The sequence below is a fragment of the Giraffa tippelskirchi genome, chromosome 9, assembly GCF_054371585.1.
Source record: "Giraffa tippelskirchi isolate mGirTip1 chromosome 9, T2T-mGirTip1v1.2.pri, whole genome shotgun sequence".
Lineage (NCBI taxonomy): Eukaryota > Metazoa > Chordata > Mammalia > Artiodactyla > Giraffidae > Giraffa > Giraffa tippelskirchi.
Window position 1 is genome coordinate 134,777,145 of NC_137283.1, and position 26,173 is coordinate 134,803,317.

The 26,173-nt window shown below is 37.1% G+C and overlaps 1 protein-coding gene across 1 annotated transcript in view; it reads right to left on the minus strand.

The window, feature by feature from the left end:
• The window catches only part of MOXD1 (monooxygenase DBH like 1), a 93,461-nt gene that overhangs the window by 40,740 nt on the left and 26,548 nt on the right, over positions 1-26,173 (minus strand). The window contains exons 2-4 of the mRNA XM_081530545.1: positions 26,015-26,161; positions 24,132-24,299; positions 23,881-23,964 (exon numbers count right to left, since the gene is read on the minus strand). Of these exons, the coding sequence (XP_081386671.1) occupies positions 23,881-23,964; positions 24,132-24,299; positions 26,015-26,161 (399 nt within the window). The remainder of the gene's footprint in view (positions 1-23,880; positions 23,965-24,131; positions 24,300-26,014; positions 26,162-26,173) is intronic.

A 26,173-nucleotide genomic window follows, 5' to 3' on the forward strand; every position in this document is an offset into this window, starting at 1 on the left:
GGCTCCTCTGTCCATAGGATTCTCCAGGCAAAAATACTGAAGTGAGTTTTCAGGCTCTCCTCCAGGGGATCTTCCTGACTCAGGGACTGAACCCACATCTCCTGTGTCTCCTGCACTGCAAGCAGATTCTTTACCCACTGAGCCACCTGGGAAACCCAACTTCTACATATTGCATAGTATATACAACCATTCCTCAAATGTCAGTTCTCACATTTCTGTTTCATAATCTACCTATAATACTTCCTTGACTATTACATTTACACTGCATTTATACTATACTATTATACTTAAATATATTATATGGAGTCCTCCAAAATCTTTGAAAATGTTTATTTCCCTAATCTTGAATTAGGGAAACATAGTTTTTCTCTTCTCACGAATTTTTAACTCGAAATTAGTTATTTAGAGTGATAACTGACCAAGATGAAGCAACATACTGTTCCTCTGAAAACCCAATTATAGCCTCCAAATTTTTAGGTCCTTACAATAAAAGAGTTTTCTCCCCGAGCCTGCTGTCAAGACTTTGCAGCCCACTGGCAGATGTCACTGAGCTGGTTTCACCTCTGAACAGACACAGCTCCTTCTGGGAGAGTCTCAGCAAAGACACCCAGACTTTCCCTTGGTTCTGCACCAAACATTTTCTGTCTCCCTTGATTGTTTCTGCTTTCTGGTCTCCTTTGAAGTTACAGTAGATAGTCTGCTTTTTGTTGTTGTTACTGCTGTTATGTGTGTATGTGTGTTTGTTTTTTTATAGTTTAAAGGCCTAATAATTCCATTCATGAAAGAACAACTCAATGACTAACAGATGATCTTCACGATAAAATGCCATAGCCCTAAATTAAAGGGGAAAAAAGCTTAATTTTCCACTTAGCTCAATACAACTTACATGTAAATAGAACTGATTTAATTCTGAATATTTTAATACTAACTAGGGTATCCCTTAATATTCGTTGCAAGGAGTGATGCTAAAGCTGAAGCTCCAATACTTTGACCACCTGATGCAAAGAACTGACTCATTGAAAAAGACCCTGATGCTGGGGAAGACTGAAGGAAAAAGGAGAAGAGGATGACAAAGGATGAGATGGTTGGATGGCATCACCGACTCCATGGACATGAGTTTGAGCAAGATCCGGGAGTTGGTGATGGACAGGGAAGCCTGGCATGCTGCAGTCCATGGGGTCACAAATAGTCAGACAGGACAGCAACTGAACTGAACTGAACTGAGAGTTTCCCTGGTGGCTCAGATGGTAAAGAAGCCACCTACAATGCTGGAGACCTGGGTTTGACCCCTGGGTTGGGAAGATCCCCTGGAGAAGGGAATGGCTACCCACTCCAGTATTATGGCCTGGAAAATTCCATGGACAGAGGAGCCTGGCAGACTACAGTCCAGGGGATCACAAAGAGTTGGACACAATTGAGCGACTTTCACATTCACTTTCACTTCAAGACTTATTTCCACATCCTGAAACTTCTAGTACATATGTTTATATGTAATTTATCATAATACTTTTGGCTTATTTAAATAAAGTATATTATTTTAGCATTGATTCATCATAATTTAAGGACTTTGTTTCCTGCAGAAATTGAATAAATGGGCCATCTTATTTTTCTTCTAGGAAGAGGAAAATAATCATTGCATGGTATTTTTTTATTCCCTCAGGCATAGTTTAAAGATTAGCTATAATTGTAAGCAATACAAATGAATAACACTTACCTGAAGCAGAATTCTATGTTGGCTTTTATCCAAAGGTCTAGAATTCACTGCTGTTTAAATTAAATTTAAGTTTAAAGCATAGCCTATTTTATCTTGTAATGAAAGTAGGGGAAGCTGATGTTAAGTATTTTTCTCTAAGATACAAAATAACATTGCTTTAGAGCCAGTAATAAATGCAGGTTTCCCCAAAATAATTAATTTCATTGAATTTTGCCCCTTTCTATGAAGTGTCTGCAAGTAGCACAGCAGAACAGTTCAGTTCAGCCCTTAAATTCGAAATAAAATCCACAGTGCCACACATTCAAAGTTCATTTGTTTAATGGGTAAGAGAGATTTTTCTGAACAGTGTTTATAATTCATCATCACTGACTTGAATTTAGATTTGAGCCATTCATCCAACAAACATTCATCAAGCACCACTACCCAGAATTGAAGGTCTAAGGATGAGAACAGCACAATTTTCCCAGAGCTTGGGTTCTAAGTCAGGCTTGTTGATGTATGACAGAAAACCACAAAATTCTGTAAAGCAACTATTCTTCAGTTAAAAAAAAAAAAGATGAGTCCTATAGGAAATATATAGGTACTATAGCATTCAGTAACAGCCATCATTTCTATTTATACGCCCCAAGAGTTACACATACTATGATGCTTAATTTCATTTCATCTTCATACCATCCAGAGACAAGTATCATGTCCTTATTGTACAGACAAGGGAACTGAGTCAATAGAACAAGAAATTAAGTCAATGGAATAAACTCACACAGCTGCTGAGTAGTAGGCTTGAATTGGCTTAAGTCAGCAGGGCTGACTGGCTTAAGTCCCATTCTCTGGGGGACTGTTCTTGTCTCCCTTTCTTATCCACACAGGCTGCAGAGGGGGTCTGAATGGGGAGCTATGGTTAGAAAAGAAGTTGGAACAAGGCTCAACAATAATTTTGTACTTTAACACTACAGTACTGTTTCAAAGAGTCATTTGATTTTATTTATGAAGTTTTGCCTTCTGGCTGGAAAAGAGATCATTAAAAATAATAAAAAAGATGGTGATCTCACAGAATTTGCAGCTAGCCAGTTTGTTTTTTTTTTTTTTTGGCTGTGCTGGGTCTTCATCACTGCATGAGCTTTTCTCTAGTTGCAGACAGGGAGGGCTATTCTTTATGGCAGTGCATGGGCTTCTCATTGCAGTGGCTTCTCTGAATGTGGAGCACAAGCTCTAGCAGTCGGGCTGCAGTAGTTGCAGTTCCCAGACTCTAGAGCACAGCTTCAGTAGTTGTCATGCATGGGCTTTGTTGCTTCACGTCATGAAGGATCTTCCCAGACCAGGGATTGAACCCATGTCTCTTGCACTGGCAGGCAGATTCTTTACCACTGAGCTACCTGGGAATCCCTAGCCATTATTATTGATATCAATTAAGACATACTTATAGTGTCTTCCCTGGAGGTCCAGTGATTAGGACTCTACACTTCCACTACAGCGGGTGCAGTTTCGATCCCTGGTCAGAGAACTAAGATCCCATATGCCAACCAACCGAAAAAATAAAAGAAATACACATGAATTGTCTTTACATTTCAGGAAAATTAAACAAATAAATGAACACCAGTGGATGGCTTTTGTAATTATGCCTCCTTTCTTTGTTTCTTTCTTATTCTCTATATATTTAAACATGCTGCTGCTGCTGCTAAGTCGCTTCAGTCGTGTCCGACTCTGTGCAACCCTATAGATGGCAGCCCACCAGGCTCCGCCATCCCTGGGATTCTCCAGGCAAGAATACTGGAGTGGGTTGCCATTTCCTTCTCCAATGCATGAAAGTGAAAAGTGAAAGTGAAGTCGCTCAGTAGTCCAACTCTTAGCGACCCCATGGACTGTAGCGTACCAGGCTCCTCCGTCCATGGGATTTTCCAGGCAAGAGTACTGGAGTGGGGTGCCATTGAGACCTCCATAAAAAGAAGTCCTCATTTACAGAGCAATTCCAAGAAAAGGGGAAACCAATAAGCTGAAGAGTGTCTAGCTCAGCAGTTTATATAACACCTACCCAGAATTAAATAGCATATTGTCACTTTTACATTGTTGTTCCTCTTTGCCCCCACTAAACACAGCACATGTCTATGCTCTCACTAGGTACTCAAGGATGACCTGAATGACAAACTCAGGCATTCAGAGTCTCAAGGAAAAACTCAGGCATCATCAGTTTTAACAAGTCTGACCTTTTTTTCCTAAACATGGCCACCATCTCCTTTAAATTAAACCCCAAATAAATTTGGCAATCAATATTTTTTTATCAGAATTTAAATATTCTTAGGTCTGCTGTATGGATCTACTTATAGATAAACGTATAAAAAGCATAGGTGATTTATTTTGCTTTTTTTTTTTCGGTCATGTCATGCATCTTGTGGCTTATGAAATCTTAGCTCCATGACCAAGGATTGAACTTGGGCCCTCAGCACTGAGAATATTAAGTCATAACCACTGAAGTCCCAAGCATGGGTAATTTATTTCACATTCTTCTTGATCAGATAAAAGACACACGCAATCTAAACTTCATAATTCACAACCTTCATAGGTATTCGTATTCCAAGAGAAATGTTGTAGTTTCAATAACGTGTCCAATCTCTTTTCTTGGCAGTTGAAAGAAGAGATCTAAAAATGATTTGATAAATCAAGCTATGATAATGGTTCCGAGAGAGAACTCATCATCTTCTCTCCCCCATGAACCATCTCTTCTGTCAAATTTTTATTAAGGTCTTAACCTCTAATACCCAGTGAGCTGCCAAGCATTTCAACTTCCCCCTCTACAACAACACATGTGTATTCTCTCATTCCAAAGCCACTCTCCTGGTGGAGGCTGTCTTTTCCTCTCACATACACTATTCTAACCTGTCCGGGCCAAACTCTTTCCTGCAATCTTTTGTATTTTAAAACCTCAACAACAAACCATGCCATTCCTCTAGGCAGAACCCAACAGCTCCACTTTGCTTCAAGAGAAGTTCACTTTTCAGCCTCCTACCCATGCTCCATATGATAGTGTCACAAGATCCTCAAACCGTACCAGGAAGATCTGTTCTCAGCACTTATGGTCATGGCATTCCAGTCTTCTCAAGCCTAAATCTGGCAAAACTGAAATGTATCCGCCAGAATTCAAGTTCTGTTAGGACAGTTAGCTGTTTTAAACACCCCTCAGCTGGAAAACATCTGGACCCTCAAAACTTAAATACATCTTCAAGCATATTGATAAGCTCAGTAAGAAATAAAGGGAAATTTCTCAAAGGTAAATTTATACATATATTTGAAATCAAAGTGACAGATAAAAACTGAAGCTGAGGCTCATATGAGAATATGTGTCTCTACTATGATCGCAGAGACTCAGGGAATATCAGTAACAGGATAGCTAACGGAATGCTGCGAGGGAGACTGAACTTGACACACTCCTCTTCACCAACTCCATTTAGACATAGAACCTGGACCCCTCAATTTGATACAACTCCAGTAAAATGGTAAACTAGAAAAATCTAACTGCTAGCAAAGGCAGGCAATGAAAAAACTTGCTTCTGCCATAAATCTGGGTTAATAAATCCTCCCCCTCAATTCATATCTTGAAGTCTTAATCTCCAATGTGATGATATTTGAAGATGGGGCCTTTGGGAGGTAATTAGAGTTAAATAAAGTCATGGGGGTAGGACCCTCATGTTGGAATTAAAGATTTTTAAGAAGAAAAACCAGAGAGTTTGCTTTCTCCTCTCTTTCTTCCTGTAAAGAAGAGGTCATATGGGCACCCAAAGAGAGGACAGCTGCCTATAAGCCAAAAGAGGAGGCCTCAGGATGAAACCTACATTGCTGGTGCCTTGATCTTGGATTTCCTGGCCTTTGGAACTGTGAGAAATAAATTTCTGTCATTTACCAGTTGTCTACCACACACCTATATGAATAGCTAAAATTAATGGGGCTTCCCAGATGGTGCTAGTGTTAAAGAACCCGCCTGCCATTGCAGGAGATGCAAGAACCATGGGTTCAATCCCTGGGTCCGAAAGATCCCCTGAAGTAGGAAACGGCAATCTGCCCCAGTATTATTGCATGGGAAATTCCATGGACAGAGGAGCCTGGCAGGCTATAGGCCATGGAGCCACAAATGACTGAGTGACTGTGAACACACACAAAGGGATGGAAATATATGAAGTAACTGGAATTCTAACACAATGCTGATGGAAATATAAAATGGCAACACTACTTTGAAAAACTATTTGACAGTTTCTTAAACATGCACACCATGGAGTCCAGCTATTGCTATTCTATTATTAGATATATATCCAAGAGTAATACAAGCATCTGTCCAAAAAAGACCTGCAAAAGAGTGTTCAAAGCAGCTTTATATGTTATAGCTAATCCCAGTGTGATTTTAATTTGCACTTGCTTAATGAGTCCTGCAGGAGAAAATGGCAACCCACTCCAGTATTCTTGCCTAGAAAATCCCACGGGCAGAGGAGCCTGGTAGGCTACATACAGTCCACGGGGTCACAAAGACTCAGACACAACTAAGCATGTGTGCACAATGAGTAGTGACGTTGAACAGTGTCTCTCCAGATATTGGACATCAGTTACACCTTAGCAAACCTGTTAAAAATCACACCGTGCAATATCACCATGCTCCATCCGTGTGTGTGCACAGTTGCATCAGTCGTGTCCGACTCTTTGTAATCCAGTGGACTGTAGCCCACCAAGCTCCTCTGTCCCTGGATTCTCCAGGCAAGAATGCTGGAGTGGGTTGCCATGCCCTCCTCCAGGGGATCTTCCTGACCCAGGGATTGAACCCAAATGCGTAAAAATGGAAATCACTGGTAATATCAAGATTTATAAGGACCATTATATACTTTGAAAACTGTCTTCTATCTAGGTTGAAACTATTTTCTAGGGGTAAGAGTAAAGGTGTGCCAATCTCAAGATCAGGCATCAAATGGCCTTACAGAAACATGTTTGTAACCTTGCCACCACCTTTGAATGAGCTCAGTCTAGACTTCTGGAGAACAAGATACAATAAAGTAGAGCTCACTTCCCAGCTGAGGACTCCTAGACCAGCCTACAAAGAGATAACTTCCAACCGCATGAGAGGGCCCAGCCACCATCAAAGAACCGCCTACACAACCCAAGCTGGTTACAGAACTATGAGTAAGCAAAGCAACAAACGGAAGAACACCTGCCAGCTAATCTGTAAACTGTAATAAATGTGTATTTATTTAGAGCCTTTGAATTTTGGGATGATTTGGGACACAGCAATAGCTAACCGAAACAAATAAAAAATCTGGTGTATACAGACTATTAAACACTGTATCACACAAAGATGAAAATGAACACATGATTTTATACATGCAAAAGCATGGCTGACTCACAATGTCGAGGTAAAGAAGACAGACGTAAAAGAGTACTACTGTCTGATTCTCTCTGCACAATGTTCAAAACAAGCTAAGTTAGTAAAGTGACTGGATAGTGGTTATGTCTGGAGAGAAACGGTACCTGGAGGGGGCCTCAAGAGCCACTTCTGGGGGAGTGGTCATATTCTAATTTCTTGATCTTGACTCTGATTCCATGAGTCAGTTCACCTTGTGAAAATCAATGAGTCATATACTAGTGTTTGTATACTTTTATATAATTCAATAAAAGGATTTCTCAAAAGAAATTGATAAGGAACTGAACAGCAAATTCACCAAGAGATAATATAAATAAAAAGAGCATCAGTCTCCCACTGGTAGTCTGAGCAAAGTAAGTCAAAGCACTCATAAATACTAGATTTCACCCACCAGTAGGCAATATATTTAAAAGATTGAAATATTCAGTACGTGAGAGGGAACAAGGAAATATTGCACACTGCTAGTATGTGAAATTTAGAAAGTAATCTAATGAATATACTAAAATTTGGAATGCAGATAATCTTTACTCAATGCATTTATGAATCTATCCTACAGAAATGAAATCATTAATATGTAAGGATATAATTACTAGAATATTTATTGAAGCACTGTTCATAGCAGCAAAAGAATTAAATCACCTTGCTGCTGCTGCTGCTGCTAAGTCGCTTCAGTCGTGTCCGACTCTGTGCGACCCCATAGACGGCAGCCCACCAGGCTCCCCCTTCCCTAGGATTCTCCAGGCAAGAACACTGGAGTGGGTTGCCATTTCCTTCTCCAATGCATGAAAGTGAAAAGTGAAAGTGAAGTCATTCAGTCGTGTCTGACTCTTAGCGACCCCCTGGACTGCAGCCTACCAGGCTCCTCTGTCCATGGGATTTTCCAGGCAAGAGTCCTGGAGTGGGTTGCCATTACCTTCTCCAAAATCACCTTGAATATACATCAAATGTGGATCGTTGCAAAAGCTGCAGTTTACATGTAACAGGGGACTTAATTATTTAAATATTAAAATGCATGTGTTATTACATTTTGACCTGCAATGATAAGGGTGGTAATTTGAAGAAGCAAATTTCAAAGTAATATATATAGTGATCCTACTTCTGTTTCAAAAAAGAAGGGATATTAACTCAATAAAACCCTATCTAATTCTGTATTTTTTTTCCTGAATATAAAGTTATAGTAATTAACAAATAAATCTATTAACACTGGTTACCTCAGAGAAGTGGAATTTGGAAGAAGGGGAACACCACCGTTTCTTTTATACAGTTCACTCTTTTTTCTTGTTGTAACAAGTTTTTATTACATTGAAAAAGAAACCTATACACAAATTAGAAAACACTTAAAAAAAAAACCTCCAGGGCTTCCCTAGTAGTCCAGGGGTTAAGAATCCACCTTGCAATGCAGGGGACAACGGTTCAATTCCTGGTCCAGGAACATCCTACATGCTATGGAGCAACAAAGCTGGTGAGCTACAACTTCTAAGCCAGTACTTTAGAGACTGCAAGCCACAACTACTGAAGCCCAAGTGCCTAGAGCCTGTGTTCCACGAGAGAAGCCACCACAATGAGAAGCCCATGCATCACAACTATAGAATGGCTGTGCAGCAAGGAAGATTCAGCACTGCTAAAAAATAAATCTTTTTTAAAAGGCCTATAAAAATTTTTTCTTAAACTCTCAGCATTTAAATTAAAAATAAGAACATCCCGTCACCTCATTAAATGCAGTTTTCAATTTTATAGTCAACCAGCACAGGTAAATGCAGACGTTACACAAAATAGGCCCCAAGCAAGAAAAAACTAAAGTGTCCTCTTGAGAAATAGTGCACCGAACAAACTCCTTAATCTTTCAAATAATGAGGGACAAAATTTTAATAGTTGTGATCTCTTTTCAAGATTATTAAAGGCCAGTCCAGGAGGACATCTTATCACATAAATATCATATGTTATTAATTCAAGCAGAAGAAAGCTTTCTATAAAATATCTTCTAGCCCTTGGAACAAATATACTTTGACATAAAGTGACCAGCCCAAAAATCCGTTGGAAAATTTATTTGCTATATGAGTGGAAAATATTACTCAGAGTACTGATATTTCCTGTTTATCATTAAAAAAAAAAAAAGAACTTAGTTCCCTAACCTTGTAAATTTGATTCATTTGTGAACCTTACAACTTCTAGAAATGGGAGTTTACCTTAAGTAACAAATAAGATACATTTGGCAGCCTAGTTCTTATAAGAACCAAGCTTTGTCTTAAAAATGAATACAGAAATAAAAGTGAAGATAGCAGAAATAGTGAATAGCAAATTATAAAGGACAAATATATAATATGAAATCCACTTGGATATAAACAAATATATTTCAATGTTCTCTTCTTTTTAATGTCTCAAAAAAGTCAATGAAATCAAAGTGAGTTTCACAACTGCTCTAAATTACTTGGATGTGATTATTCATTAATTTAGAACTTTTTCAAAAGCTCTATAAATTATTTCATTAGAGATTATTCAAAGATGATAGATTAGAAAAGGTTATAAACCCTGGGTGTATTCTGAGTGCATTTTTTTACTGTAAAATTGTTTTCTATTTCATATGTTGAAAAAGAGATAAGTAATAGCAATTTGGAATTTATGACCTAAGTTTGAATCCCAGTTTCAATTAATTAACTGGATGAGAAAGGTAGTTTTTTTCACGAGACTTCATTTTCTGCAACCATGAAATAAATGTTGATGAAAGCAAACAGAAGTTTTAGAGTGTCAGAGTTAAAAATAACCATATCATGCCTTTTATCAGCTGCTTTATACACATTTTCAGATAATTAATCTGTGAGTAGGTACTATCTTCATTTTGCCAATGAAGAAGGTGACGTTCAGAATTCTTTTTAAGTCACCCAAGGTCACACTGTGGAAAATTCTTAAAGAGATGGGAATACCAGACCACCTTACCCGTATCTTGAGAAACCTGTATGCAGGACAAGAGCAACAGTTTGAACCAGAATTGGAACAATGGACTGGCTCAAAATTGGGCAAGGAGTACATCAAGGCTGTATATTATCACCTTGTTTATTTAACTTCTATGCAGAGTACATCATGTGAAATGCTGGGCTGGACGAATCACAAGCTGGAATCAAGAGTGCCGGGAGAAAAGTCAACAATTTCTGCTATGCAGATGATACCATAATGACAGAAAGTGAAGAGGAACTAAAGAGCTGGATGAGAGTGAAAGAGGAAAATTAAAAACTGGCATAAAACTCAACATTCAAAAACTAATATCATGGCATCCGGTCCCATCACTTCATGGCAAATAGATGGGGAAAAAGTGGAAAGAGTGACAGACTTTATTTTCTTGGGCTCCAAAAATCACTGAGGACGGTGACTGCAGCCATGAAATAAAGACATTTGCTCCTTGGAAGGAAAGCTATAACAAACCTAGACAGAGTTAAAAAGAAGAGGTATCACTTTGCCAAGAAAGGTTCATATAGTCAAAGCTATGGTTTTTCCAGTAGTCATGTACGAATACGAGTTAGATCATAAAGAAAGCTGAGCACTGAAGAATTGATGCTTTTAAATTGTGGTGCTGGGGAAGACTCTTAAGGGGCCCTTGGACAGCAAGAAGATCAAACCAGTCAACCCTAAAGGAAATCAATCCTGACTATTCACTGGAAGGGCTAATGCTAAGCTGAAGCTCCAGTACTTTGGCCACCTGATACAAAGAGCCAACTCATTGGAAAGGGCCCTGATGCTGGGAAAGATTGAAGGGAGAAGGAGAAGGGGATGACAGAGAACAAGATGGTTGAATGGTACCAATTCAATGGACATGAGTTTGAGCAAACTCCAGGAGACAGTGAAGCACAGGGAAATCTGGTATACTACAGTCCATGGAGTCACAAAAAGTCAGATGTGACTTAGTGACTGAACAACAACAACAAAGGTCACACAAATGGTAAATGGGAGAACCAGGATTTGAAACCAGCTCTAAGTGGCTGCAAAGACAGGGTCCTTGAAACTTTGGTACATATAAGTTAAATACATTGTGTAAGCTCCCACTGCTAACTAAGTGAATATGTTTTATAATACTAAATCCTCTGTAACATTAGGAAAGACATCTAAATTTTCTGAACCTCTGCAAAACAGTATAAGTATTAACAGTAAGTAAAGCACAGTGGCTGGAACATAAGGACCAATCAACACAAATTTGTTTTCTAAAATTCAGTATTCTTAAAGCACTTTCAGATTAACATTGAAAAGACAAGAACCATTATCTCCATTTTGCATGTCCATATAGTCAAAGCTGTGGTTTTTCCAGTAGTCATGTATGGGTGTCAGAGCTGGATCATAAAGAAGGCTGAGTGCTGAAGAATTGATGCTTTTGAACTGTGTTGCTGGAGAAGATTCTTGAGAGTCCCTTGGAGAGCAAGGAGATCAAACCAGTCAATCCTAAAGGAAATGAACCCTGAATATTCATTGGAAGGACTGGTGCTGAAGCTGAAGCTCCAATATTTTGGCCACTTGATGAGAAGAGCAGACTCATTGGAAAAGATCCTGATGCTGGGAAAGACTGAAGGCAGGTGGAGAAGGGGACAACAGAGGATAAGATGGTTGAATGGCATCATGGACTCAATGGGATGAATTTGAGCAAAATCAGGGAAATAGTGAAGGACAGGGAAGCCTGGGGGGCTGCAGTTCATGGGGTCGCAAAGAATTGGATATGACTTAGTAACTGAACAAAAACAACATACACTGATAACAATATCATAAAAGGTAAGAGAAGCATATTCAATAACAGCATAATAAATAACACCGTATTTACGGATGTGATGAAAAACCGTGTTGTTTCCATTCAAAAGAACTAATTTTGCCTTGAAGTTATGATGTTAAGATCAGCTATCATGGAGAAAATATCCAATTTCATGAATAAAGATAAATTTGGAAATTTTTAATAACTATGAGAAATATTCTTCTTTGGAGAGTGGTTTCAAAGCAGTATTTTTTCAAATCTCAGGCAATAAATGAATAAACTCTCTCTGGAGATCCTTACCAGGTCCATGATTCTATAAAATAAGGAACTAAGTGATACAAACCTCTTGTATAAAGAAGCCCACACATATTACATACTTGTAAACTACCGAGGAAACAAGATTGACGTTGACAATGGGAATAGACGTCCAGCGACCTCAATAGTCAAGCCACCCTACGGTGACTAGAGCTCTAGGGAAGACCTCTCACTTCCACAAAAATCTAAAGGCCATCACTCTCTTCTGAGGAACTGTCTGCAGCTTTTCTTTAAAGAACTAAATGCTTATATGCATGTGTGTGCAATTAAGAGGTAGCCTTGGTTTCTATTTTGGAGGGCATGACGCAACTACCCAGAGTTTTAACATAAGTAAAACTGTAAGTTCATGACTGGGGATAAAGCTACACAATGGTATCATTCAAGATAAAATCAGTGATCCCATTTAGGTAGCGAAAGCCACAGTCTACAGTCCCTTTCAATATTTCACACGAGGGGCTTTGGTGTGGTGTGGCGAAGGCATTCTCTGATCAAAAAATGCAGTTACCCCGACAACAAGTAACCGCTGGGATTCTGCATTCTAATCTAACATAACCAGACTATGGATTTAAAGTTCAGCCAGCAGCTGCTGGCCGGCTGTAGCCCAGACAGATGTTGGCTGGAGCATCGAGGATTATTTGCCACATGTGGGACCAGATGGAAACTTCTGCACAGACCAACTTCAAAACTTTACTGCTGAAGCAAGAATCCTATTTTTCAGCTAATGATTGTTTTTTGCCATGGGCCTAAATAGTCATATTTTGAGATTGACTCAGCAAAAGTGCTTGTCCATGTTTATTTTTAAAATACACTTTCTTCCTTGGGGAAAAGCATACAAACAGGAAAAGTAGCAGCAATGAGCAACTTACTTCTCTGGGCTTCAGTTTCCTCATCTGTAAAGTGAGGATAATAATACTACCTATTTCCTAGGTTGTTTTATGAGGATTGGTGACTCACAGAATGTATGATGTTTTCAGTAAATGTCTTTCGTCTAATTTTATACTGGCGCTTAAGCACATAAACAGAGAGGTTGTCTCCGGCTCATCCTCACCACACCTGGATTCTTACCTAAGATCCATCTGGTTGTACTCTCCCAAGATGATTCTTTCCATATGGCGTGGGACTATGCTCAGACCTTCACTCCGTTCTCCTTTCTTTTCGCCTTGACTGCCTGTACTATGTCGTTTGACAGCAATGTTCGCTTACCAGCCTTAGGGTTTCTCTCTCATTCATGTGTGCCTCTCTTCTCCCCATCTAGGCTAGGAGATCACTGGGGTGAAAGGCCATGTCTTATATCACCTTGAATTTGACAAAAGACATAGCATTGTCCAAAGTGGGTACCCACTAAACACTCACTGATAATTCTTTGCAATTTAGAGGATAGTTTGAAGGACTACTTCTCACTGATTAAGCATATAGTGTATTAAGTACACACCTGATTTCTGAAATATGTCACGAACAAAGTACTTCTTCTATATTTGTAAGACTTTCTCACATTAATTGAAAGGCTGAGAGGCTTTTGGTAGTATTTATGTGCTTATTAAGTTATTTACATGGTCTGGACTTTAGTTAATATTTATGATTCCACACAGAGCAATTCAGTGAGGTTACAGTGATGAAAAGGTATCTCTTTTTTGGTAATGGAATGCATTCAAAAGTCAGCAAGGTGGCCTTCCATATAGTTTCTAAAGTGGATCCATTACATTGTAAACGTTAATGTATAGAGTTAACTTGATGTATATATTTCACTAGAACATAAACCTTTTCCCTTCTAGAAGAAAGTATCCCTTATATCTGAATTAGTTCGCTGAAATTTTATAATGAAAGTCAGCTGTGGTTCCAGGAAACAGCTGGTGTTTTCGCCTCTCTACTTCCACAAAGAAATATGCAATGCATCAAGAACAAACTATCTCAAAAGCATAAATTGCTTAAATCTTCTTCATGTGCAGACAACAGTGCATTTCAATAGGAGACATTTGATGGGTGTTCAATTTTTAAAATAGTTGTTAATTAAAACAGTATATAACTATAAAAATATGCATGGATACTATGTAATATGAAGAGCACTTTACTAGGTGCTATAAAATATAATTTAAATATGGTCTCCTGGGAAATTTTAATAAATATAAAACACTGGTTCTCAACCACAGGTTTTTTTTCAAGATCATCTGGGGAACTTTTGCAAATGACAGCAACATAAAAGTCTGGACTCCATCCTTAAAGATTCTATCCAGATGGTTCTAATGTGTACCCTAGGTTATGAATCTAGGAAAACAGAATTATTCAATGAAGCAAGACTCAACCATACTTTTTTTGATATATGAACATAATATTCTTCTTCATAAAATATATATATTATTAAAATCAGGTATATTCTGAATTTTTCACATAAAAATACATTCATTTCAAATGTAGTGAGAGGTTTGATAAAGATCCACAACAGTGCAATCTTTTATCACTTGATCAGGATTGTATAAAACTATTCTTTAATTTGAGTTTATAAATTTGAACAGTAAACAACTCTTATTTAAACTGAATTTCTAGCACATACATAATTTTTTCTGTTGTAATGTGTTCAGTCACTCAGTGATGTCTAACTCTTTGCAACCCCATGGACTATAGCCCACCAAGCTCCTCTGTCCATGGGACTTTATAGGTGATAATAGTGGAGTAGGTTGCCATTTCCTTCTCCAGAGGATCTCCCTGACTCAGGGACCAAACCTGTGTCTCTTGCATCTCCTGTGCTGGCAGGCAGATTCTTGACCATTTTACTAAAAGCTCCATTCATAAAAACTATAAAAAATTTCAGTGTTGCATTAAAAAGGATGTCATTAATGGATGACATCCTGTTTTGATAAGTATACAATTCCTTACATTGAAAATAGACATCAAAGCAAAATTGGTGTGTTATATCCCAGAGAAATATACACAAATTATCTTCACTCCTTTTGTAATTTTTAGCATGACTTGTTATTACAGTTTATCTTACAAACTTTATGAATGTATCCATTTATTTGATACATTTCCAGTTTTTTCAATTTCAATATTTAACTAGCCATAGAATTTTAAGGGTTCAAGATCACTTAGAACAACCTCTCAGTTATACCGATTTATAGCCTTTGAGTTGTGTTGTTTACGTGAACTCTATCTTTTGAGAAGCACTGTGATGCAGACACATGACTGATCAGCTGACCAATGGTTACTGCAGGATTAGAACACACACTCAGACTGATTCTTAGGTCATTCAGAGATACCAACATTTCTAGACCTTTCTCCAACAACATGGCTCTTCTTGCTTTTAGAGTACTTGCTCTCTAGGCATTTTGCCATACATTTAACTTCCAAATGAAAATGTTAGTATTTTTTTCTCACAAGTCTCTTTTTATACAGTGAAAGAGAAGAAAATAAGTCATTACTATTTTTTCACTTAATTCCAAAGAGGACTGTAACTCATCTTATACAGAAGGCTACGGGCTTGTTTCCAATTATCTTTATGCTACAAGACAGGTAGCATTTCTTCCCGCTGAAATTATTTCCAGTTCCTTTCTCCCTAACATCATCTCTGAGATCTAACATTCTGTGCCTTATTGTACCCATGTGCATAATCCTTCACCCAGTCAACCTAACACAAACCTTTTCTAACTCAGTTCCCAGGATCTTTATACTGATATTTCTGGAAGGTTCTGTCTAGGAACAGATCTTATAGGATACAAAAGAAGCCTGGATACTGAGGAGCTTATTTAAATTACGTTCCATTGGCATATATCACCTAGAAAGGCCTGGGCTAGTAGTATTTATGTTTCATTGGCATATGCGTGTGTGTACGCTTAGTCACTCAGTTGTGTCCAACTCCTTGAGACGCTATGGACTGTAGCCCATCAGGTTCCTCTGTCCATGGGGATTCTCCAGGCAAGAATACTGGAGTGGGTTGCCATGACCTCCTCCAGGGGATCTTCCTGACCCAGGAATTGAACCTGGGTCTCCTGCATTGCAGGGGGATTCTTACTTGGGGAGGCCCCCATTGGCATAGATCACACAGAAAAACCATAAGGCCTGGGCTACTAATATTGTAGACAGAAAGATCTACTAGCTTTGATATGAAGATCTGTGTACAATCTTGCCTCTGTTTCATAGAACTTGTGTAATGTTAAGCAAGTTCTTTATGCATGCCATGCCTCACTGTGTTCATCTGGAAAGTGGTGTTAATTCAATGTACCTTGAGGGAGGCTGTGAAAATCCAACAAGATAGTATATCTAAAGTAGCAAAAAAATAATTACTTACATACTTCTTTGTATATAAGTAAAGCCATTCATATATTAATATTTCCATATTTCTTAATCTTATTATGCCATCAACATCTAGAATCCAACCTAAATATTTTAGTACTCCATTTTTTAAAAAATTTTATTTATTTATTGCCAAGGCTGCATGGATCTTAGTTCCTCTGACCAGGGATGGAACCTGTTCCCCCTGCAGTGAAAGCCCAGAGTCCTAATGACTGAACCACCAGGGAATTACTTCTTAGCAGTATTTCAAAAGAAGTGCTGTTAATCAAAATATTTACCAATTTTTATAGCCAATAATTATCAATAAATGAGCTAACGCTTTTCAATTCTGCAATTCAACCTTTCGGACTATTAAAAAAAAAAAGATATAGTAGATTGGGTATAGAGTTGGGTGGCAGAAGAGCAACAAAGAATAACTATCTTTTTATGTCTGTGGAAAATTTTTTAAGTCCATAGAGTGGAAAGTTAATGGGTGATCTAAGAATGTAAAAGAATAATTCCCAGAGGTTAGTCACCAGCTGGTTTTTATCCTTACTAAGACAAGAACAGGAGGAAATTAGCTTAGATTTCATTTGGTTTAGAATAATGGAAGCAAGCTATGAAATCTAATTCCCAAGGAATCTTTTCGTCAAAATAAAATAGAGACTTACTGCCTATCATGGTTTCAGGGCAACCCTGACTTTAAGTATGAGAAAATACTAGATGAATTTATAGTCATCCATCTCTATAATCCCCATCAAGAGAAGAAAACAAGCAATTATGAGTCGATTATGGAACAGGTGTTTACATTTGTAATCATTTCATCTGTACTGGAAATTATTTTTCCTACCTCACAACTGAAGATGCACAGAGAGTTTAGTTTGCCCAGGATCATTCAGTTAATGAAAAACTGAATTAGAACACAACCCCTACCTATCTCCAGAGTCCATCCTGGGCGCTGTGCCAACCTATGAGCCTTCTTCTCCCTGCCATTCTTAATTTCAATCCTCATTATTTTTAAAAGGACATTATTCCCAATATTTAGATTTATTTCATTGTTTATTTATTTAGATTTATTTTATTTGGATTATTTCCAAGATTTAGAGGTATCTGAAAACCAAAGTAAACTGGGAGTATAGCTAGTACTTACTGAGCTATCTAATATATGCCAAACACGTAAGAACTCTACACATAATGTCTCATTTGATAATGACAGTTACCATTTGAGACAAGTACTATTGTTATCCTCTTTACAGATGGAAACCTAAGCCTCAGAATATAGGCTAAGAGTTAGAGATGTGGATGGACTTTGAGACTGTTATACAGAGTGAAGTAAGTCAGAAAGAGAAAAACAAATACCGTATATTAGTGCATATATGCAGAATCTAGAAAAATGGTATAGATGATCTCATTTGCAAAACAGAAATAGAGACACAGATGAAGAGAACAAATGTATGAACACTAAGGGGTGGGAGGGAAAGGGGTGGGATGAATTGGGAGGTTGGTATTGACATATACACACTACTGATATGTGTAAAATAGACAACTAATGAGAATCTACTGTACAGCTCAGGGAACTCAGTGCTCTCTGGTGACTTAAATGGGAAGGAAATCCCCAAATGAGGGGATATATATATGTATATGTATATATATATAAAGCTGATTAACTTTGCTATACAGTAGAAACACAACATTGTAAAGCAACTGTACTCCAATAAAAATTAATTAAAAAAAAAGACTATATACTAAGAGAGCCCATGACTGAGGGACTAAAGTAGGAGACTTTTAACTTTAAGGAGGACTTTTAATGTCAAAGGAGGCAGTGGGGTCCTAAGCATTTTCACACTGGAGCACCTGCCTGGGGATGGTGAGAATCAAGCGTATCAGGAAGTCACACCACAGGGCATCCAAACCCCCACACAGATTTCAGTTTTAGTTTTCAGCAAGTCATAGATACTTAGAAGTAAAAAAGAGCCAATTGAAATCATCTGGTCCAATCCCTTTATCTTATAGACAAGGAATTTGAGGATCAGGGCGAGGTTAAGTACTTTCTCTAGGGTCAGAAAGCTAATTAGTGACAGAGTTAGCAATAAATCACTTCCATGAAAAGACATGCTTTCAAAGTGAATTAAATTACCTTCACTCTCAAGTGGCTATTAAGAACACCCATGTAGCTAGACAATCTCCAATGTTTCTGTAAAGTCTAAGTAACCCAAGAGGATCTAGAAAGAACTTGGCAACACTGAGAATCTAAGTCAACAATCCAAAATGTGATAATTTGAGTCAATTCATTATTGTTAGGGGCGGTGCTCCTACCAACTTCTGTTTCAAGTTATAGTTTCAGACAGCTACAGTAAACGTCCAAGTATTTTCATCTCTTCTCTGGTAGATAAAAGATATATAACATTTCAGATATATTTGGATATAAAGGTAAAATTATTTTGGTATTTGTAAATTTTGGATGACAAAATCCCAAAGAAGAGGATTCTTATGATTTTACCACATGATCTTTTTTTCCCAGGAGGTCAAAAATCATCTGTCTTGTCAATCGTGATAAAATTCACAGATGTCAATGGTAATACATTGATATTAAGAAATCAATAACCAAATACAGTGCTGCAAACTAGTTAAGAGGAATGCAAAGCATACTTTTTTTACACAAAGCCTACTTTTAAAATTAATTTTTTTCAACATACTAAATAAATCTATCTGAAGAGCCAAAGCTTGCCTTTAGGAAGTATGGTTGAATTAGTAAAAGATAAAAGGGAAACATCAGCAAACCTGAACAAGTACTATAGAGTTGGAATGAAAATGGATGAAAATACAAACAATTGTTCAGTCAACGGTCAATAATAAATACCTACTAGTCTGCCACAGAATAAAGTGAAACAGAAGGTAAACACACAGTGAAAGAATGAGAACTAAAGCATGGAGTCCATGTAAATGCATCCTAATGACAAACCGAAATGCTATTTCCATCAGGGTGGAAAGAAAATCACACCAATTAAAATATATTTTGAAATATCATTTCAGGGGAGAAAAAAGGAAGAAGATAGAAATCACTCTAATAGTTGTCAAATTATGTAGTTTGGCACCGAGAATTACCACATTTTACTAAATTTAGCTTTGAAGTCTTACACATTTTCAGAAATAGAGACCCGCTATCACACTTGATGTTTCAGAATGTGTTAATGCTAAATTTCTCCATTTGATGGTGTCCTTTCATTTAAGAAAGAAGAAGGAATGAACGTGATAGGGAAAATGGGCAGCAGTGTTCATTTAATATTGTGTATAAAGTCACAGTTCCATGCTGTGTGTCTAGCATAGGAAAATTGATTTTTGAGTGACATTTCATGGGTATACAGTACTCTGGCTTCAAGGACATTTCATGGGTATTCAATGTCAATCGTGCTTAGATTTCCTTATCCCAGGAAACATTCCCCCAAATTAAACCACACAGATTTATGAATGCCACCAACGGAAAAGAGCAGCAGCTTCTAATTTAATGGCAAGAAAGATATGCTGTCCAGTAGCATATTTCCCTCCGTGTGTCTACTACCGAAGAAGAGAAAGATAAGAGTGTTTTTTTCACTCAATTTCAATTTTTCCAGAGCAGAAAGTTCTCAGAGTGGCCCGCTTAAATGAAATAAGTGACAATCCAGGTTTTATTTAGAATTCTGTCTGGAAAAGGTTGGCTGGTTTGGAATCCCACAGGAACCCAGAAACCTAACAAGATGTTCAACAGATTAGCAACTGTGTATCACTAGTGATCAACATAATTTTGTTTAGCTACTTTATTTAACAAATGCTATGTGCCAGGCACTGTTCTAAATTACAAATATTAAACCCTTTTGATTAATGGTCATAACAGCTCTCTTAGAGGAGAACCAGTATGTCCATTTGTCCATGTGAGAAAACTGAGGTACAGGGCAGTAAATAATTTGCCCATGATCAAACAACTAGTAAAAGAAATCCTCTCTTAAAACTCAGCAATAGTCAACCTTCTTGCATGATGCTCTTCCTTTTCTGGGCCGTCAGACAAAAATAGCAGTTTTCAAAGAAAAGTTGTTTGGAGAGCAAAACTGAAAATATGTAGGCTGATCATAGAAATTGAATTTATTAAGAATCCTCTGTGTTGGATACTGTAGTAGGTGCTAATAAAATTTTTTAAGCCTGTTATTTAATCTTTATTTTAAACAATACCATTAGGAAAGCATTGTTCCCATTGTTCCCATTTAAATGGTGAAACTGGGTTTTACATATATGATGAATAACTTTCCTGCTGTTCAATGACTAATGGAAAGAAGGATTCAAACCTGGCCCATCCAAATGCAGAACCTAACTACTGCCTTCCTACTAGGGAGACATCTCCTTTAAGGGGAGATGACTAAGGATGATGATTCAACCTGGATTTTTTTTTTCCCTTCTCTTTAACATAATAAGCCATCAACAACTATTTATTAAATTGATTAAGACATCAGATTTAAACAGGTGAGTGAGGAGTTTAGTTTATCTATGGGGAGAATCCCCTGACACGAAAAGCTCCTCAAAAAAATTGATAGCCCCAGCATCTAGCAGAGTGTATCCAATCATTAATTGTGATAATGATACTATACCGACTAAAGAGAGTGGAGGCAGGAGGAGAAGGGGACAACAGAGGATGAGATGGTTGGATGGCATCACCGACTCGATGGACACGTTTGAGCAAGCTCCGGGAGCGGGAGATGGTGAAGGACAGGGAAGCCTGGCGTGATGCATCCGTGAGGTTGCAGAGTTGGACATGACTGATCGACTGAACAACAACAAAAGAGAGTGGAAAGAATCACTTCCTCTAAAAAATTTTAAATTTGGGGTAATGTCACCTATTTGGCAAAGCTCAAATAGGGTCATGCTTAAATATGAAGAGATGGGCTGGAGGGTTAACCTCAAGAGGGAATCACAGAGATGATCTCCTATGAGAAGTGTGGTTTTAATATAATTTACCAAGATTTTTTTTTCCCATAATCTCCGTATATGTCATCAGACAACATCAACATCTTCAAGTCATAATTTTCAACTTTGTTTGCCATCATCAAAATATAAATGGAATCACAAGTGAACTGGAACCATCAATAATTTATATCATAACCCAATCTTTCCTGCAGATTAAGTTATTTACCTTTCTTATTTTATAATTTTACAAATAAGTTGCCTTATTATTTCATACTTTTAGTAGCAAATAATTTTTTTATTGTGTTGTTCAGTCGCTAAGTCATGTCCGACTCTTTGTGACCCTATGGACTATAGACCACCAGGCTCCTCTGTCCATGAGATTTTCCGGCAAGAATACTGAAATGAGTTGCCATCTCTTCCTGCAGGGGATTTCCCAACCCAGGGATCAAACTTGTATCTGCTGCATTGGCAGGCGGACTCTTTTCCACTAAGGCAACAAGGGAGCCCCATTCATGAGAAGTAATTGAGTTTAAATTTTAGTCTCCAACCTTCTGCCCTGCAACCACAAAATTTGTATAAGCCCTGCTTGCCAACCTGCTACCCTCCCTCACTCAAAACCTCTCTTGTTCTTGTCCTGTTACAGATCTTCAAACATGAAAAAAAAAAAAAAACTGTTCCAAAGTCTTTCAAGTCACTGAGATTCCTCTTTATACCTTTGAAACAGCAGTGTGAACCCAAAAGTACTTAATTCTAAGCATATCCTTAGATAATCGAAGCACACATATCTGAGCATTACTATAATATGCTTGTAATGGGAAAACTAAGAATTCTTAGATGAGGTACCAAGCAAATACCCTACACAGAGGGTCAGAACATATACCGCCATCCCTTAAGTGTAGACAGTTGTTTTTATTTCATTCAACTTAATTATTAGCATTAATAAAAACAAGAAAAAAATGCATTCATGTAAGTGGTTAAGAACTTCACAGCCTATCAATTAACATTTGCTGAAAAATGCATCAAGGACCTATTTTGTGAAACATGTGCTTAACCAATAGTTTTATACTTGACCTTTAAGCCAGGTTCCAGTTCAACTTACTAGAGTGACACATAGCATGCATAACATTCTCTTTCCTGAGAAAGGTTTTTCATTGGTTTAAGGGAAGGACTCAGGCACTATTAAGCATAAAAGACTAGAATTTGCATTCTCCTTTCACATGCAAAAAACAGAAACTAACACTGCATGAAGGTGAATGACTCATCCACAGTCACATTGTTGGTAAATTTGATTGCAAAAATATCCTACAAATATTTAGCACTACTTATTTAATTCAATAATCATTCCCCAACCTGTCCCTCTTGCCTCTCTAAGTAGTTATGAGTCATTCTATAAACAAAAGGCAGATTTGTGCCACTGGAGAAATATATTAGAAATTAACAAATTTAAATCACTTTAATAGTATGTGCTCAATATTTCCATCTCTGCCAGAATGCTTTGAGGTTGGCAGGAAAAATGGGATGACTGACTGCCTTTTCACAGATAAGGAAACCAGGGCAGGCAGCATTACCCCAGAGTGACTTACTTGAGGCTACATAAAGAGACCATATAAAGAGCTATTTAAACCTGCATGTTTCCTTCCAGATTCTAGAATCTAGAAGCTTCTCCCTTTCTGTTGTCTACACTGCTTTACCACATAGTCTAGGGGACAAAAGAAAGGCAGCAGTATCTGGCCTTCTGATTGTCTGCAGTATTTTGTGTACACTATGTAATTCTACCTTATTCCTTCTTGTGTCTTGTCCACATCTCCCACAATCTCACTGTAGGTTCTTTGAGAGCATGGATCATATATTCAACCTCTATGGAATTTCCCAATAATTCCTAGCACAGAGCCAAGGACCTCTAAGTTTTTAAAAATACCTGTTCATTCACTAACTAGATGCAAAAGTTTTGGGAGACCTAACCCTGGAGGAAGTGAGAATTAGAGAAGAATTAGATGTCACAGGCAAATTAGGCTTTATTTATTACTCAGTTCTGTTTTTTTCAACACTGTAGAAATTCAGTACAATTTTCTCATTTTCCTATTTTCAAAAAAATACTGTAACAATTACTTTTATGAAAATATGCAGTATTTTCAATGAAGTAGATATTATCAAACAATATTTGTGGGAAATGTAAACTTCTTGGATAGAATTTATTGATATACAAATACATTATTTTAAATTGCAATTCCCAAAATTCTAATTGTTGAACTGTTACCTAAGAAATAACCAGAGGTGTACAAATGTATCCCAAAACTTTAACCTTTAAGCATATAAAATTATGAGACAAAACATAAAATACTAGCTACAACCCAAGTTTCTTGCTAAATTCAGTGATTTTTAGGACAGCGGATGATTCAGATAAGCCAATTCCTTGTTCTCTAGGTAACTTTTGAATAACTGAAAATCATTTCTATAAATTTATTATTTTCATTTTAAGAACAGCAACTTCTCCCCCATTCATACAAATTAAGTTTAGCTTGTGAGTGAATCACATACCTTTATGACATGATGCTTTTCCTGGAGCATAGGAATCTTAAACATTTGGCACCAGTATGTTGTACCTTTGTTTGGGATGGGAACCTGTCTTAAAAAAATAAATAAATAAAAAGGAGAAGAGGACAAAAGTCATATTGTCTTGACATTCTATTAAAAACAATAATTTAAGTAAAAAAAAAAACCTATTATACGGTTTTAATAAACCCATCCCTAGAATCATAAAAACCTGAAAACAAAACAAAAAAACTTACGTCCTGATTAACTAGGTCAAAGTATGGTACGGCTGTAGACAACATATTGGTTTTCTCAGGATTCAATAACCGCAGACTCTTGGTACCACGATTGGATTCATGGTACTTGGGACCTGCTTCTCCGACATCTTCATGGTGGTAGGCCCAGATCACCCTTACCGTGCTCTCCTGGTGAACAGAAATGGGTAGGGTTATGTCTCATGACAGCACTTTCCTTACCACTGAATTGAGTTTAATGAATGCTATTTAAAGCAGGATACAGAAGCAAAGAAAAGAGAATGACATTCAGAGTCTCAAAATGGTCTCTCACATAATTGTGTAAATTTGATTAAGTCTTAAAAATCCAAATAGATGAATTCCTTTTTGAAAGAAATCATCTCTCCCATGCAAGATAATGTGTTTCAAAACATTGGGTTAGTCAAAAAGTTGTTTGGGTTTATAGTAAGATGTTAACAGAAAAACCCAGGTGAACTTTGTGGTCAACCCAATAGAATGAAGGACAAGTGATTTAGTAGTCATCCTTTCATGCTGATAGCAACAGTAAATCATTGTCATGCAAAAACTCCAAACTACTGAAAACAAACTAGTAGTTACCAGGCAAATACTCTTGTTAAGTAGCAGGAGTTTAGGATAATTAAAACCTGTTTCAATGCTATGGAACATTTTAAAGAAAACAAATAAATATAATGAAAGTTAAAATGACTTCCCAGGTCAGGATTTCAATTTTCACAATAGATTTTTCCTAGACTCTAGCCCAGTCACATGTATGAATTTAGAGAAAGTGGAAATGCAAAAGGAACTTCTGATTCTGGGTTGTTATTATCATAGAATCTAGCTGTAATCATTTAATGAACTCTCGGAATTTTCAAGGGACTGGGCCATTCCAACTAGGGAAAGTACTGTCAGGTGAAACTGGATGCCCAAAGGGTGGTGGGGCGGTGGGGGGGTGGTGTGCTGGGATATTAAAAAATAGTTCAGTCCCCCCACACAGAAAGATGCCTTTGTCTGATCTTTATAATAAGAACATTGAAAATAAATAACAAAACAAAAGCTATTTATTTTAAAAGCTATATTATTTCTCAATAAGTCAAATGACTATAATTATTATTACAATTAAAGTAAAAGAGCACTGTATATTACATAAAAGTGGTCCATGTCTTTGTACACATTTTTCTTCCTCTTTTACTTTTTATGCAGAATGTTAATCAAAACTGCCTCAGATTTTTACATTTCCATTTTTAAAGCTTTGAATTACAAAAAAAAAAAAAGGTAATTTTGTTGGTCTATACAAAATGAAATTGGTTTAAGAAATTCATGGAAAGTTTCAAAGTACCACATGAATTATAGATCCTCTAAATATTTAATTTGCATACGCACAAAGATGTTAATTTTTGCATGATGCCTGACAATAACAAATCTTGTATAACATGTTGACAGGCAATTTTCATCAGTCTACTATTCATCTTGACTTTAGAAATTTACAAAAGTGAATCAGTAACAATTCAGATGAATTATAGCCTAATATTCAGTATCATAATTCTCTCTTATGTAATGTGATTTCTTCCAACATTTATCAGTTGCTTATTTTCAAACTTTATAAAGAAGCTACAATCTTTTATAGATAAAATCACACATACTTTAAGCAGCTCTTCAAAATTTTAGATTCACACAAAAACTGTCTTTATTGAAGTTTATAGTCATAGGTGGTTTCCTGCCCCCTCCCGCCGTGGCTTCTAAGGGGAATTCAAAAATATTCCCAAAAGACTATGTGACTTTGTTGCTAAAGGTTATTTTTAAATATTTGTTCTTTTTATTCTGCAAAGTATTTCCCAATTGTAAATGTACAATCTGTTCATGCATGCATTTACTGATAGACTTCTTACCGTTATACTCTTATCATTTATGTCACAGGTATGCAGTTCTCTGGCAAATTCAATTACTGTGTGTGTACTATTTTCCATGGCATATTCTAGGTGGTAATCTTGCTGAGCATCTTTTCTCAATTCTCTGTTTGCATTTGTAAAATAATCCTGTGGAAAATA